Consider the following 14,095-nt stretch of genomic DNA (forward strand, 5'->3'; position numbering starts at 1 on the left):
AGGCTCTCCTTGCCTTGCATCTTGCGTTGGGCGGACACGACCGATTGGATGGCAGACGGGTTCGAGAGTCGGAAGCTTTTTGGCGAGCGATTCAGCGCTAAGCCAAGGGCATCACGTGCCTTTGTCAACAGTCTAGCAGCCCGCACCCGTTAGGAACCTCAACGTCTCTACCTTACGCACAGTCGCAAAGCCACACCGACCTGGATACCGTGGACGCTTGAAACGTTGCGATTAGAACAGGTGTCAATTCAGATGCCCCCTTCCGCAATGGCGATGCCTGGTCAGCACATGACGGGCAGCGCTCCTTCCAACATCTCGGCTGGCGTAGATCCCGCTTTCTGGGGTGGTGGCCACCAGGACTTCCACTCGCAATCGGACTCCACATCGCCATTGTCGCCCTCGCTAGGGCTCCATCTGTCGCCGACAGCAAGCATTACCACCCAGAGCAGCATCAATGGAAGTACCCCGCCGGCGCAAACTCCCCAATCCGACAGCGGCAGCAAAGGAACGGGCGGGAAGACCAGTCAGAAGCAGTCGCCTAACGACCAAACCAGAGCATCGGTCGCTGTCGCATGCGTCCCATGTCGCAGCAGACATTTGAAATGCGACGGTGGTGTACGATGTTCCCGATGTAGGACCGACAATGTGGAATGCACCTACATCAAGTCGCGAAGAGGCTGGAAAGGAAAGCGAAAAACCAAGGAAGATAGCGCGACAACGACGACGACGACAACAACGACTCCAAATGGTGGGTAATCGCGATGATCAAATTGACATGTCTAACACGGTCAGGTGAAGTTCCAGTGACCAGTGGCCACATCTCCTCACCAGAGTATTCCTACAATGGCGATGCCGGCTTGAACCAGCTCAGCCCAACTCATGGCCTTGGCGTCCGACCTGTGGCCCCACCAGTTGCTCAACTCAACCTAAATGGAACCGCACGTCTGAACCGCTTTGGTCATTTGGGCCCAGAGACTGCTATTCAGGCATTCTACCACTTCTTCTACAACTCACATCCCTTTTGTCTCCCGGAGCCCAGGTTAGTGGAAATCTTCAAGGAACGCCATGCCCCACTTTTGGAATACGCTGTCCAGTTCATCGGGTCCAGTTTCATACCATCCGTGCCCACGGCCATGTATAAAGAAGCTTTGGATCAGCAGATCGACAGCAACAACTACCCGAGAGACGCGTGGTCGGTACAAGCACTACTGCTCTTTGCCATTGGTCTCCACGCTCACAACGAGGTCCCACGCTCAGCACAAATCTTCAGCATCGCTCAAAATCTGACGCTGGAGATTGGCCTCAACCGGATGGAGTTTGCGCTTGTGCATGGAGAAAACGACCCTCAGTTGGAAGAGAGCTGGCGGAGAACATGGTGGTCCATGTTCACAGCCAACGGCATGATGACAGCAGTCAATCCAGGTGTGCAGTTCAGACTGAAAGACGTAGTAACCGACGTCCCGTTGCCATGCGAGCAAGACCAGTATCTCTCAGGTGTAAGTCCCTCAAACCCCTGCTATCACACTCTGACATGTGTCAAATCGGCTTGGCAATGTTTCCTTCTTTAGTGCGATCGTATACCCTTGCCGCTCCAGATGAGATCGTCTGACTTGCATGTCACACTTGATAGAGTTATGACTTGCATGTCAAACCTTATCTACCCCGCGGAGTGCATAGTTGACCCCAAGGAGAGAAAGAAGGGAAAAAAAAACAAGAGAAGACTAACACGTACGCGCAGCAAATCCCTTATCCCCCAACCCTCCAAGACTACGACGACTCGTCTTTTCTCGCCCACGCCTTCACCTTCTCCTCCTTCACCTACCTGATAGACGCCATCCGCATCCTGGGCAAAGTCTTCGAAACAGCTCGTCTCGACAGCACCTTTGAGTACCACGCCGTCGACGTCGTAGACCAATATCTTTGTAACTGGCGTCTCCACTTACCCGCTTCGAAAATGGAGCTCGTATCAAACGACGGCCACATCGACGAGGTCCTCTTCCAAGCGCACATGGTAAATGCCGGCAGCACAATCATGCTGCATCGGCCGCGCAGCAATCTGGGCTTTGGACGCGTCGAAGGCGTGAATATATGTGTGCAGCCAGGCCAAGTCTTGCTGCCGACGCAGACGAGAGAGATTCACACGGCAAAGTGCCTGACGTCTGCGGAGAACATCTCGGCCTTGATTCGTCTGCCCGGAAACTTGATAAAGCATACCCCCCTTTTCACCTGCGTCGTGGTAATGGCGAGCGTCGTCCATCTTTCTTACTGGTCCTTTCTCGTTCCAGACGGCCAGGACGACATCATTAAACAATCGATACGCCTCGATGTCGGCACGCTGCAACAGTATAGCAATACGTGGCCGATTGCTAATGTGGTGCTCGGACAGGTGAGGGGCGTGGCGCATACGTTATTCAACAGCAAAAAGGCCATGTCAATACATTTGTGGAGTAATTTGCACCAAGGGGATGTCATCAGAGGGGTCATCGAGGAAGGACGCGAGGTCCCGACGCAGCAGTATGCGCAGTTGATTGCGCCGTGAGTATTTCCCTTTCCTTTCTTCTTCTGGCATCTCCGAGTGCTTGATCATATGCTGACCCTTTCTTCTCTAGGATGTTGAAGTCGTAGACACTGACTTGTCTTGCTTGCTCTTGTTGTTCAATCTTGATTTAGTTTGTCTCGTTCTCGCGCCGATATCATTTGTTGTTTTGATGTTCTGTTGCGTCGTCAAAACACATGCGTCTCTCATGTACAGCGAGCGAATCTTGTCATTTAATCTGTCGATGATTCTCTATCGCTGCGATGTCTTGCAGGCGCTTTCATGTCCGCTTCCATGCGACCCTCTTTATCTGTATCATGAGCACATCGGATATCATATTGTCGTATCTTCTATTCGGGATCAGGTGGCGCATTCACGAAATCCCCTAGCAGCGAGCCAGCGTTGTTGGAACAATGCGGTGGTGTTGGAAAAGGACCTAACGAGGACATGAAGCATGCTGTTGTCGTAGTAGTAGTAGTAGTAGTGATAGTTGCGCCATTGTGCGTGTTAATAGTAGAATCGAAAAGCCTTCCTAATCGTCAATCGTGTCTTGAGTCATTCATGCAGAACGTCTAGTTGTTCATTCGTCGAAGCGCCGGCTAGTCCAGCGCTTCAGGTCGGATACCTCCGCAATTCCTCCTCGTCATGCCCAATTTTCACTAAAGATGCCCTCGGTCGCATATCTGTTTCCCATTCCAACTAAATCTCATCCCATGTCGTATACCCATTAGAGCCCTAGCCGTGGCCTAGAGCAGCGCTCATGACCGTTATCTACAAATCGGCGTCGTCCTCATCGGGCAGGGGCAAGGCAGAGGCGGCCTCCATCTCCTGTCGGTACTGGTCGAGAACGGCCTGGTCGACCTGGACCTCGGGAGGCGCAAGAGCAGGGGCGGCGACAAAGTCGAGAGACTGGTTGCCGACGAGTTTCCTGGCGAGCCAGAGGAAGGGCTTCTCGAAGTTGTAGTTGGACTTGGCGGAGATGTCGTAGTACTGGAGGTTCTTCTTTCGGTGGAAGGTGATGGACTTTGCCTTGACCTTGCGCTCTTTGACGTCGACCTTGTTACCGGTGAGGACGATGGGGATGTTCTCGCAGACACGGACCAGGTCGCCTGAAGAGATTAGTCTTGTGGTAAATCATAAGAGTGAGGGAGACGTACGGTGCCAGTTGGGGACGTTCTTGTATGTGATACGCGAGGTAACGTCGAACATGATGATACCGCACTGGCCGTTGATGTAGTATCCATCGCGGAGACCACCAAACTTCTCCTGACCAGCGGTGTCCCACACGTCGAACTGGATGGGTCCGAGGTTCTGTTATCTGGTTAGTACCGTATCGCGCGATGTGACGAGGATCGGGTTACATACGGTGGTGAAGCCGAGAGGGTGGACCTCTACTCCGAGCGTCGCAATGTACTTCTTCTCAAACTCTCCGGTCAAATGGCGCTTGACGAAGGTGGTCTGTAGTGGGGCTGTTAGCAATCTTCTGCCACGGTTTGCGCAGCCTTGAATCGCGCAGCCGTGGAGAGTCTCTCTATTGAGACGGCTGCGCGAGTGACTGCAACAAGCATCGTACCTTTCCAGTACCACCATCACCGACAAGCACGAGCTTGAAGGTTGGGACTGAGCCTTGTGCGGCAGTCTCGGCCATGTTGTCGAGTGTTGTGGCGGGGTGATGTGTGTGAGTGAGGGGGGTTGGTGGGCAGAAGCTGAGCAGAAAAGATGTTAGTCGAGGTCGCCCGGTTTTATTGAGCAAAAGGCGGTGGTGCAGACTTACAGGTGATAAAGAGTGGGGAAAGTTGCGGGCGTGAAGTGGGCAAGAAGAGGTTTTGTTGTGCTCAAGTGTTGGCGCCCGGGCGGTGTAAATCTCTTGGCGCCTTCCGCAATTTTGACCTCACAGCCAGGCAGGTTAGGCAGGTTAGGCTACAGCAGTCATCACACACACACAATCAGCCATCAAGCTGCCATCAAGCAACTTGGACAATGAAATGTTTCGTTTGGTCTTGAGCAATTAACGCCTCTGAAATGTTTCGTTTGTCTCGTTGTCTCGAGCAATTAACGCCGGGTATCATGCTATGCTTTGTCGCTATGCTTGTTGGCCAAACCAGTGCGCCACCCAGCGCATCCATCTGCTCGCCCACCCTACATGGGCAGCAGATGGCAGCCCAATAGCCCTCTTCCGCCCCAGTTCCTCCGTGGTGTGAGTTGCATCTGGACTGTCTCTGCCGGGCCGCCCGATGGGTTGGGTCGCAGCGCCTTGACGGTAATGGGAATCTGTATGCTGTAAGCCTCGTGCACGCAATGCTGCAGGTATCCCGTGTATTGTCGACGCACCCCTTCGTTCTGCGACACTGCCTCTGCCACGCGCGACAGCCTCTCGTGGTTTGTCCAGTCCACCCAGCCAAACTTGGTTATCGTGTCGCCCACCTGCAGGCCCGCTGTGGCTGCCGGGCTGTCTGCCACGACGCTGTTGACCTTTGCGAAAGGCGCTTCGATGGCGGCGGGCGGGGCGCTGAGCTCTGCCTGTGCTCCGTTGGTCGTCGCAGGAGCGCTCGCCTGCTCCTGTAGTCGGGCGTGGTGCTCGTGGAGACCCTTCTCGATGCGCGACATGAGGTCCTTGTAGTCATTCTTGAGCCGGATGATGCGCGCGCGCGTCGTTCGTACTGCGACGGTCAGCGACCTGTGGCATGACGCAGGCTCCTGCAACGCTCACTCTGAGGGACGTCGATGTCACTGCGAGGGAAGCCGTCAAGGGTCGTCAGGCCGGTACTCATGCGCACGCCATGCTACAACAAGACGTTAATTGCTTATCTCGCCTACAGCCCTGACTTGCGTACCGAATCCAGCACCTGCCCTAATGCCTTCAACTCTGCCTCTACTCGATCCTTTTCCGCCATGAGCTCCTGGAGCGTCAGCTGCTCTTTTGCAATGCCATTCGAGTAGCCTGATGACGTAGGCCCCGAAGAGACAGTCGGCGCGTGGATGTCATCCATTATGTAGACGCTGTGAGAATGAGGTCGCAAGATTGTTGGACTGCTTACCACAGCTTGCCCAGCTGAGCTTGGTGTGGGGGAGGGGAGCTCGAGCTGGCTCAGAGTGGCTAATGGTGCGGGGCAAAACTACCGGAACAGTCGGCCTTGCTTCTTTCACTTCTTCACTTCTCTACCAAACTTCAGTAATCGGCAAGCCACGCGCGTGACGTACGTGCATCGCGAATAGCCTTGCAAGACACATGCATTCGATTCAGCTGCCTCGCTACCAGCATCGACATGGCCAAAGCGAAGTCATTCTACTGTCGCTCTTGCCGTCATAGTAAGTCGCGACTACCAAAATATGGAAAACACAATGCGGCCGCCATGTTAGCTGCTCTGAGTCCATGGCTCACCACTTGCCCCTAACGAAACTCCGTCCATGGCTCCCGATCGTCTGCGCTTTACGATGCGCCGTCTGGACCCTTTCCCTCTAAATGCCGCCATCACGTTCTGGAGAATTTGCGCCGCTGTGCACTTTCCCCCAGACCTCTTTCGGCCTGCGTACCCAGTAGTCATATCCAACATGCTCCGTCCAGCTTCCTTGTCGCTCTGCATCGACCAAGTCTCTCCTTAAGCCATCGTCGTTGGATGCAGTAGTATTTATCTCATGCCGCAACAAGCCTTCGTACACGTCCTATCATAGCGTCGACTACTCGACCTGCACTGACATGGCATATGTATTGTCGCTTCGGCCTCAGAGCCCACTCAAGCGTTCCTTCAGCGACAATCCATACCTGAATTCCTGCTCTCCTCAAAAAGACACGTTGCTTGCACCGCTGAGCGACATTGCCGCTCGCAATGGCTCCGCGTGCTCATTGTATTCCCTCGGTGCGACTAGAGCCGACTGGTCTCCAAGTAACGAGAACACACCACCCCTCACCTCTCAGTCGCTGCTGGATCTTGTGCCTGAAAAACCCGGCTTTCCTTTCAACACCAGGCATGTTGTCGAAGAGCCACGGAAGCGGAACTGTGGGCCTGGTCGACCACCACCGTCTTTCTCACGACTGACAGCCCTTCCGAAGCCAATCCCAAGAGGGTACCATAAGTCGCAGCAGGTGGTAGAGTCGTCTGAAGACGACCAAGACTCAGCTGAAGACATGGACACTGATGATAACAACTTTGATGATACACGCCTGTTCAACCTCTACGAAGCCATCCATGTACCATTACCAGAAGGTCGCTTTACCGACGACGATGGGAACGAGCCACACGAAGAGTACGAAGAAGAACCTGTTGCGATTACTATTTCCTCGCAACCCTTCCGGCGGTGGATGAGTACTCTAAAACGTCGGCATGCTCAGCGATGGAAAGAAAACTTCTCAGACTTACCGCGGCCATCTTTTGACCCTACAGACGGCTCCTCTGTCCTTTCTCGACCGCTAGGGAGACTTTCTGAGTCTGCACGTCGAACGTCAGAGTCTATGACGTCTTCAATGGGTTACGTGACAGCAATGAAGTCGGCTTCAATGACCACTGCTAGCAAGAGCCTCGCGCCTCGCTCGGAGGTGGGCAAGGTTCGCTTGGGCAACAGAAGCGGCAACTACTCCGAAGTACGTAGATCACTTGAAAGCCATCGCGGGGCATTGGGACCTGTGCTTGATGAGAACGCATGGCTTCGATCATTGCAGCGTCGCAAGGTTGTTGAAGAACTAATATCATCGGAGGAAAGCTACATCGCGGACCTCAAGGTTTTGATCAACGTATGTTACCCGAACAAGCCACTCTGGTCAACTACTGATCTTTTAGGACTATTTCATGATCCTTACTGCCCTTCCTACTCTATCGGGTCAGACGCGATCATCCATACAACAGAACATTTCTCAGATCTTACAGCTCCACGAAGACTTGCTCGCCGAACTCCACCATGTTGTACCTCAGGCAGATTTCACAAAAAGCGCGTATCAAGAGATGTATCCTGTGACGAAAGCCAAACACATACGATTCCATAGCGCAGACATCGTCCCAGGGCGCTTTGCCGAGCACAAAACGGCCAGAAGGCTCAGGCATTCTTTAGAGATTGGGCGGTCACCAGATCGCAGACCCCGAGGCCTAGTGACCGACACGCAGACGGCAGGGAACATCGCCAAGGTCTTCAATAAACATGTACGTATGTTCGATGCTGCAATATCCGCTGCTGACGCGTTCTAGATGAAACGCTTCTTCACATACGAGGAGTATGGTGCGCATTGGACGACAATGTCTCAAGACCTTACCACCATGTGCAAAGGGCTACACGGCTGGCAAGAGTACGAGCGAGGTGTCGAAGCGCTGCAGAAGGTGGTTGCATCAGAAAACAATCGAGAAGCGGGCAGCAAGAAGGCGCTCAGTTTTCCCGATCTCTTGATCAAGCCGATTCAGCGAGTCTGTAAGTACCCTTTACTATTCGATGACTTATGCCGCCACACGCCCGTATACGACGACCCTGAAGCGCACGCCGAACTTGAGAAAGCTCTCTTCCGTCTACAAGAGACTATTCGCGAAGTCAATAAAGCCAAAGATGACCCTCAGACCCGGCGCCTCATTGAAATCACTTGGCAGCTACAGGACCGATTAGCTTTCTCGGATCACAAGATATCTCGAGCTCTCGTCTTCCGCCTTCTTGGACACGTTCTCCTTTGTGGCGCTCTGCATGTCACCTATCAGACACCTGATCGTATCAAAGGCTCATACCTGGTATGCGTCCTGTACAAGTCTTGTCTGGTACTTGCAACGGCAAGTCGGTTCCATACATCTTACACCGTCGTCGCTTCGATTGGACTCGCCAATGCCACCATCGAGGAGTCTGATAATGGCCGGGGCATCCAGTGCCACACCGCTCCACATACATGGAAATTCGTCTTCGAACACGGCCACCGCCTGCACGAACTCATCTTCAGCGCCTGCACTTCCCAGGAAGAAGAAGTGTGGAAGAAGCAGCTACGCGAGCGTATTGTCTACGAGACACACGATTTCGTCGAAGGCCAATCTAACATGCAAGACATGTACACCTCTCTGTCGTTAGGACTCAAGTCTCTCGGCCCTGTTTTCGGCCACGCAAACACTCTCGTGCGACGCATGTCCGTCCACCGAGCAGCGACTCTAGGAGCAAAAACAAACATGAGTCAAGTCATCATCAAGAACACTCAGGCGCAGAAGTTACCAGACACACCTCCTACTTTCTCACCCAGCATAGTAACACGATCGCAATCTCACCTCTCCTCAAACCACATCCCCACATTAGCTCCCCGCCGAGCCGAGCGCGTCCGTCTAGAAGGGGCACTAGAAGATGTATGGACGAAAGACATGCTGCCCTTCCCTGGCATGTCGAACAGGCGGATGGAAACCCAGATTCGCGCTTCCGCCAACTCCGTCATGCGCAAACTGAGTATGGCAAGCATCGCCAGCAATTTCTCGCGGAGATCTCCTAGCCTATCTAACACAAGTAACACGCGCTCTGAAGATTCCTTTGGCAGTCGCATGCACAAGATGTCGAATGGGAATCTGCGCGCGCAATCTGTGGCGACGGACAGACGGCCTGCTGTTGTACTGCCGCCTGTGGTGGATTTTCACAGCGCACCTGCGGCGTTTTTGCCTGAGGATTTTGAGGTCAGGGATTCGAGGCCGGGGAGTAGACGGAGGAGACTTGCTAATCGTGCTATTGGCGTCGAACGGCCGGCGACGACTGATAAAACGGCGCTGAATAAGCCGAAGAAAGTTAGGAGGCTGTCAACGAATTTGATTAGTCTTCCGCGATCAGACTCTAGTGCGAGGGCGGCCGAGAGAAAAGCGAGCAAGGACTCGACCGCAACGACGCTGAGGGGTGCTGTGCTGCCCAATGAAGTGGACGTCACGAAACACATGGAGAACAGGAGGCAGAAGAGACAATACGAGTACAACATGACTGATTCGAGACCGGCTTCTGCAGGTGTGGCGAGTGTGGCTTCGAACAAGTTTGCGAAGAGCAAGAGTAGGATTTTTAATTTCTTTAGATAGGTAAAGACAACACACACACGAAGGGGGCAAAGAGCTAGGGATGGAAAGGTGTATGGCTTTCCTTTGACACTTGACGACTGTTACGATGACGACTACGAACTACGACTTATCCTTGCGCTCAAACAGCAAGTTAATGAGACTATGAATTACCACGAATTGAAACGGGCCATCGACAACGACGACGGCAATGACGAACAAAAGAGGCCGATGGGGCAGTGTGCACAAACAGTCGTGGCAGTGCGATCAGCAAGGTTTACTGCAAGGTACACCCGTCCCCCATGTGACCACGTTGGACTCTGGGGATCGGGAGGACTGGGTATGACGGCATGACGTCATTGTACTAGCTGGTTGGCACACGCGATGGATCGCGTGATGGTGGGGTAGCGATAGCAAAGAGAAAAAGAAGACACGTATATTTGGATAGCTGTTGAAATGAGAGTTGTGCTTGCAGTTTCGTCTTTAAAATGTGTGCTCGAATGCAGATTCACTATGCGTATGTAGTTTTGTTGTTGTTGCTGTTGTACTGATTAAGCTTGGATGCCATTTCAGCCACATCGCAGCGTATATCGGAGACTGCCTGCAATCATCAGGCCAGAACCTGCTAGTTAGGGTGGATGGATCGTGGCGGTGTCACTGGAGGTCTCTTCTCTGGCTTTCTGGATAAGTGTGTAATAGGCAGGTACTAAGTAAAGCTATGCTAGCATCGCATTGCTCGGTGAGGGGAGGGGGGAGACGATACGCCCTTGCCGCATTGTTTCAGCAAGAGCCGCAATGCAGCCCTGTGAAACCAAGAGGCTTACGTAGCAGATAGCCACTCTACTTGCTTTAGCCTGCAAGCTTCCCGGGCTGCGATGAAAGCTGCGTGAGGCTTGGCAATGACGTAGCGCTACCGGTCAAAGCTCAGAGCTGTGTTGTCGTGCAGCTAAATAGCCCCTCCATAGCTTCCCCTCCATCGTCACATTACCAGTACTCAACTTTACACTGCAATCCTCCTTCTCTCACTCACACACACACACACACTCACACAAATTAATCTCCGTACGATACCACACTTAATACCCACATCTACGACACAATGGCCCGCGGAAACTCCCCCCAGACCCAAGTCTTCTACAAGGGCAGCTCAGGCGACCAATTCACCATCTTTGTCGAGAGCGTAGAGGCGCTGCAGAAGTGGAAGGCTGACAGCAGCATTCCTATGGTTGAGGTTGTTGCTGGGTGGAAGGTCATGGTACCCGAGTAAGTTTGTCACAACACAACGTCCGAGCCCGTTCGCAAAGGGAGAGAGAGAGAGAATGTGTTTTCTGGGCGCCCCTAAATGGGGAAGAGAACATTTATTTTGCTGACGCATGAGAAACAGACACGGCAAGCAGGGTGTGCTCAACACGGCTTCCAAGCAGCAGCTAGAGAATGAGTTTGGTGCTGGCGCGAAGGAGGATGACATCTTCAAGAAGATCCTCCAGGAGGGTGACGTTCAGTCGAGCGAGGTATGTTAACTTGATTTGTTTCCGACACCATCGCATTCTCGAAAACATGGTCGCTAACTAGCCCGTCTTTTTCAAAAACAGAACTCTGAGCGCATCGGCATCACCAACGAGACTCAGGGCGGACGTCAAGCCCACTAAACGCCTCGATCATGTCTACAGCGTGACGATGAGCGAACGATCTTAGTCTTTCTTATGACTTTCGATATGATATCATGACTTGGAAGGGGGTGGATGGGGTTTAGCTAGTGAGCGAGAGCTGCTGGCTTGCAAGGAGGGATTGGGATGACACCTTTTCCTGCATCCTGCATGTTTGATAGGCATCTACAATGGAATGGAATGTCTACAATGAGTTTTGTGCTCGAGCGTAATGCAAACGGGGTGCGCGATGTGACTTTGACAGTGAAGCTTGTTTACATGTTTGAACCGCGATATCCCACAACGATGTGGTTTGGTTGAGACCAAGGATGGTTTTCATGAGGGACTGCCTAGGTAAGTAAGGATGAATGTTGTAATTACCAATCATGTGACGTTTACCTAACGATGCATCGCTCCATGCTAGAGCCTGATGTCAATTACCTAGGTGCTATGGAACTTGAGCTGACCACTTTGGAATGATTCGATAAAACGCCCGCTGCATAGTGGTTGTCAATTCGGATGGCATCTTGAAGAACGTCCAATGCTTGGGCTTGGGCTTTTCGCGCTCAGGGCAGTTCTGGTTCTGTGGATTACAGCTGGCAGGTTGTTAGTGGATCAACAGTCGTGGGGATTTCAGCACCACAGCGCCTAGTAAGCCTCATCCTTGCTCGGCAAGAGCCTCCATACAAAACCCCAATATTGCAACCTTGCACCTCCTTCAGCACGCAAATTCCTGCAACGCTGCCACGCATCGTCTGTACTCTAATCTCAAGCGAATTCCGAGTGGAGATGTTGTGCAGCCCATGTAATCGGTTTTGGGCGATTTACATCGTGTGACCGCATTTCGGGTTGGATCTATTTGGCGCTTCGATTCTATGCTGCCTGCAGCACGTCTGTCTGTCATCTCGGCTATTCTAGCATCTCACAGCGTAACTTGTGTTCAATTGGCAGAGTACTTCGACATCCTAGAGCAGACGGCTACAACCCGGCCTTGACAACAACATGAGCTTATCGGCTTGCGATACCGACCACAAGGCTAGATCATTTGCTTACACATCACTCGATCTCTCTCAGCGCTCTATTCGTCTGCTTTTGCTCCACCCAGACCGGTCTGAAAGCGGACACATTGAATGCGAAATACGCGATGCGACGGTCGATGATGAATACATTTGCTTGTCCTACGTATGGGGCCAGCCTGACAGGGGCTACACAGTCATTATCAATGGGCGACCGCATCGCGTTCGGATAAATCTATACAGGTTTCTGCAGCAGGCTAGAAAGAAGAATCTCGGATGGCTGTGGATTGATGCGTTGTGTATTGATCAGGAGAATCTTGCGGAGAGAACGCATCAGGTGCAGCAGATGGGAAGCATATACTCCCAAGCGAGAGGAGTTATATCTTGGCTAGGAACAGGTCCTGACATAGTCCAAGTGTTGCGGAACGTCGCGTTGGATTATCAACGATACCGGATAAACGCATACGAAACAGATACGGACGTGGGAATCTTGTTTGCCCATGAATACTGGACCCGAGCATGGGTTACTCAAGAAGTCATTCTGGCACATCAACACACTCTGATGGCAGACGAAGTGACGCTCCCAATGAATCATCTCCATCCACTTCTCGGACCCACTGATGACTCCCGACATCTCATACGGTTGCTGCAACTCCAGAACGTACTCCCGAATCATTTCCACGGCAAGAGCCTTATATTTCTCCTCGAGGAATTTCGTATGCAGGAGTGCGCAATTCCACATGATCGTGTCTTCTCGCTGCTGGCGCTGTGTGGAGAAGGCTCGGACCTCAAAGTCGACTACGAAGCATCTGTCGAAGAATTATTGTGGAGGATATGCTATACCTGCACCTTCTGCCTTTGCTCCTTGGACATTGTAAGTCGCACATTGCTGCACGGACACCACACATGGTGGAGGATTAAACGGCCCATGTCGAGTTTTACATTCCTGCGAACACGCTACGCAGAAGTGAGGACGGATAACGTTGAACAAAGGGGGGACTGGATTTTCTTTGCACACCCCAATCGACCCGGCACCCCTAGATTCGTCGAGGAAAACGAGGCATTCTTGGGCGAGAGACGGCAAGGTCACTACACAACATACTTCATTCCGACCAGCTCGATCTGCAAGAAGTATGGATGGGACGGCGATTGGTACTTAGCCTTGTGTGTGAATTCTGATAGCGCCGGATTCGACTTTTATCACCTACCAGACCTGTACAACAACGGCTTTCAAGGTGACAATCCGGATAGTATCGAGATAATCGAAAGGAGATTGAATTTTAGAACTCGGCACTGGCCTGATGACCCGACGATAATCTACGACAAACCTGGATCCTGCACTATCCGTCTGCCGCTTGCGTTCTGGATTGAGCTTATACGATCGCGGACCCGAGAGAAATTAGATTCAGTGGGGTATTATCCTTGTGCATTTGAAGGACAGCACGGCTTGAAACTATCGTTCACGTAGCTACGAGAAGCCATGGTGGTTAGCGTGGGAATATGCTTCCCTCCGGATTCCGGTATTGGAAGAAACAAGCAATGTCATAGATTGTCTTTGAAGTTGATTGACAAGTATCTCGGTGGTCTTCAAGGGCATTGCTATAAGTAGTGGACAAGACCGAAGGTGGTGGACTCGAGAGTGGCGTCTGGTCTGAGTCGTGTATGAACAAGACGAAAAGCGATATGTCGTGAACGCACATAGGACTCGCCTCACGAACGCGTAGTGTCAAGAGTCTACGGAGGCGATGGCCCTTGTCAAGCTATGGCGTTATTTCAACGGCATTCATCGAAATGCAGTGATAATGATGGGAAGATGGAAATTGCGGGATTGGTTTCCACGTTAGGAAACGCTGATTAGGAATCGAGTGTTTTTGTTAATGCTTCGTGTCTTGTTCTGGTCTTCGCGCTCGGATTCCGATG

The 14,095-nt window shown here is 52.3% G+C and overlaps 5 protein-coding genes across 5 annotated transcripts; 3 read left to right on the top strand and 2 right to left on the bottom strand.

Annotated features, from left to right (window-relative positions):
• Nucleotides 1-267: 267 nt before the first annotated feature.
• On the top strand, nucleotides 268-2,539 carry J4E82_006044 (uncharacterized protein; the record flags this gene model as incomplete). Its single annotated transcript, XM_051732304.1, has 3 exons — nucleotides 268-748; nucleotides 793-1,496; nucleotides 1,739-2,539. The coding sequence occupies 3 exons, from the start codon at nucleotides 268-270 to the stop codon at nucleotides 2,537-2,539; spliced, it is 1,986 nt and encodes a 661-aa protein (XP_051587879.1).
• Nucleotides 2,540-3,307: 768 nt separating this feature from the next.
• GSP1 (GTP-binding nuclear protein gsp1/Ran) lies at nucleotides 3,308-4,184 on the bottom strand (the record flags this gene model as incomplete). The annotated part of the gene is made up of 4 exons (XM_051732305.1): nucleotides 3,308-3,645; nucleotides 3,694-3,847; nucleotides 3,902-3,994; nucleotides 4,110-4,184. 4 exons carry the CDS (start codon nucleotides 4,182-4,184, stop codon nucleotides 3,308-3,310), a joined length of 660 nt encoding a protein of 219 aa, XP_051587880.1.
• Nucleotides 4,185-4,675: 491 nt separating this feature from the next.
• Nucleotides 4,676-5,526, bottom strand: J4E82_006046 (uncharacterized protein; the record flags this gene model as incomplete). Its single annotated transcript, XM_051732306.1, has 3 exons — nucleotides 4,676-5,196; nucleotides 5,247-5,319; nucleotides 5,371-5,526. 3 exons carry the CDS (start codon nucleotides 5,524-5,526, stop codon nucleotides 4,676-4,678), a joined length of 750 nt encoding a protein of 249 aa, XP_051587881.1.
• A 707-nt stretch (nucleotides 5,527-6,233) lies between these two features.
• J4E82_006047 (uncharacterized protein) lies at nucleotides 6,234-9,537 on the top strand (the record flags this gene model as incomplete). Its single annotated transcript, XM_051732307.1, has 3 exons — nucleotides 6,234-7,265; nucleotides 7,312-7,668; nucleotides 7,714-9,537. 3 exons carry the CDS (start codon nucleotides 6,234-6,236, stop codon nucleotides 9,535-9,537), a joined length of 3,213 nt encoding a protein of 1,070 aa, XP_051587882.1.
• Nucleotides 9,538-10,612: 1,075 nt separating this feature from the next.
• Nucleotides 10,613-11,162, top strand: J4E82_006048 (uncharacterized protein; the record flags this gene model as incomplete). The annotated part of the gene is made up of 3 exons (XM_051732308.1): nucleotides 10,613-10,776; nucleotides 10,898-11,024; nucleotides 11,106-11,162. The coding sequence occupies 3 exons, from the start codon at nucleotides 10,613-10,615 to the stop codon at nucleotides 11,160-11,162; spliced, it is 348 nt and encodes a 115-aa protein (XP_051587883.1).
• Between the last annotated feature and the right edge of the window lie 2,933 nt (nucleotides 11,163-14,095).

This window comes from Alternaria postmessia, assembly GCF_024291825.1.
Source record: "Alternaria postmessia strain BMP 2775 chromosome Unknown scaffold_34, whole genome shotgun sequence".
Taxonomy (NCBI): Eukaryota; Fungi; Ascomycota; class Dothideomycetes; order Pleosporales; family Pleosporaceae; genus Alternaria; species Alternaria postmessia.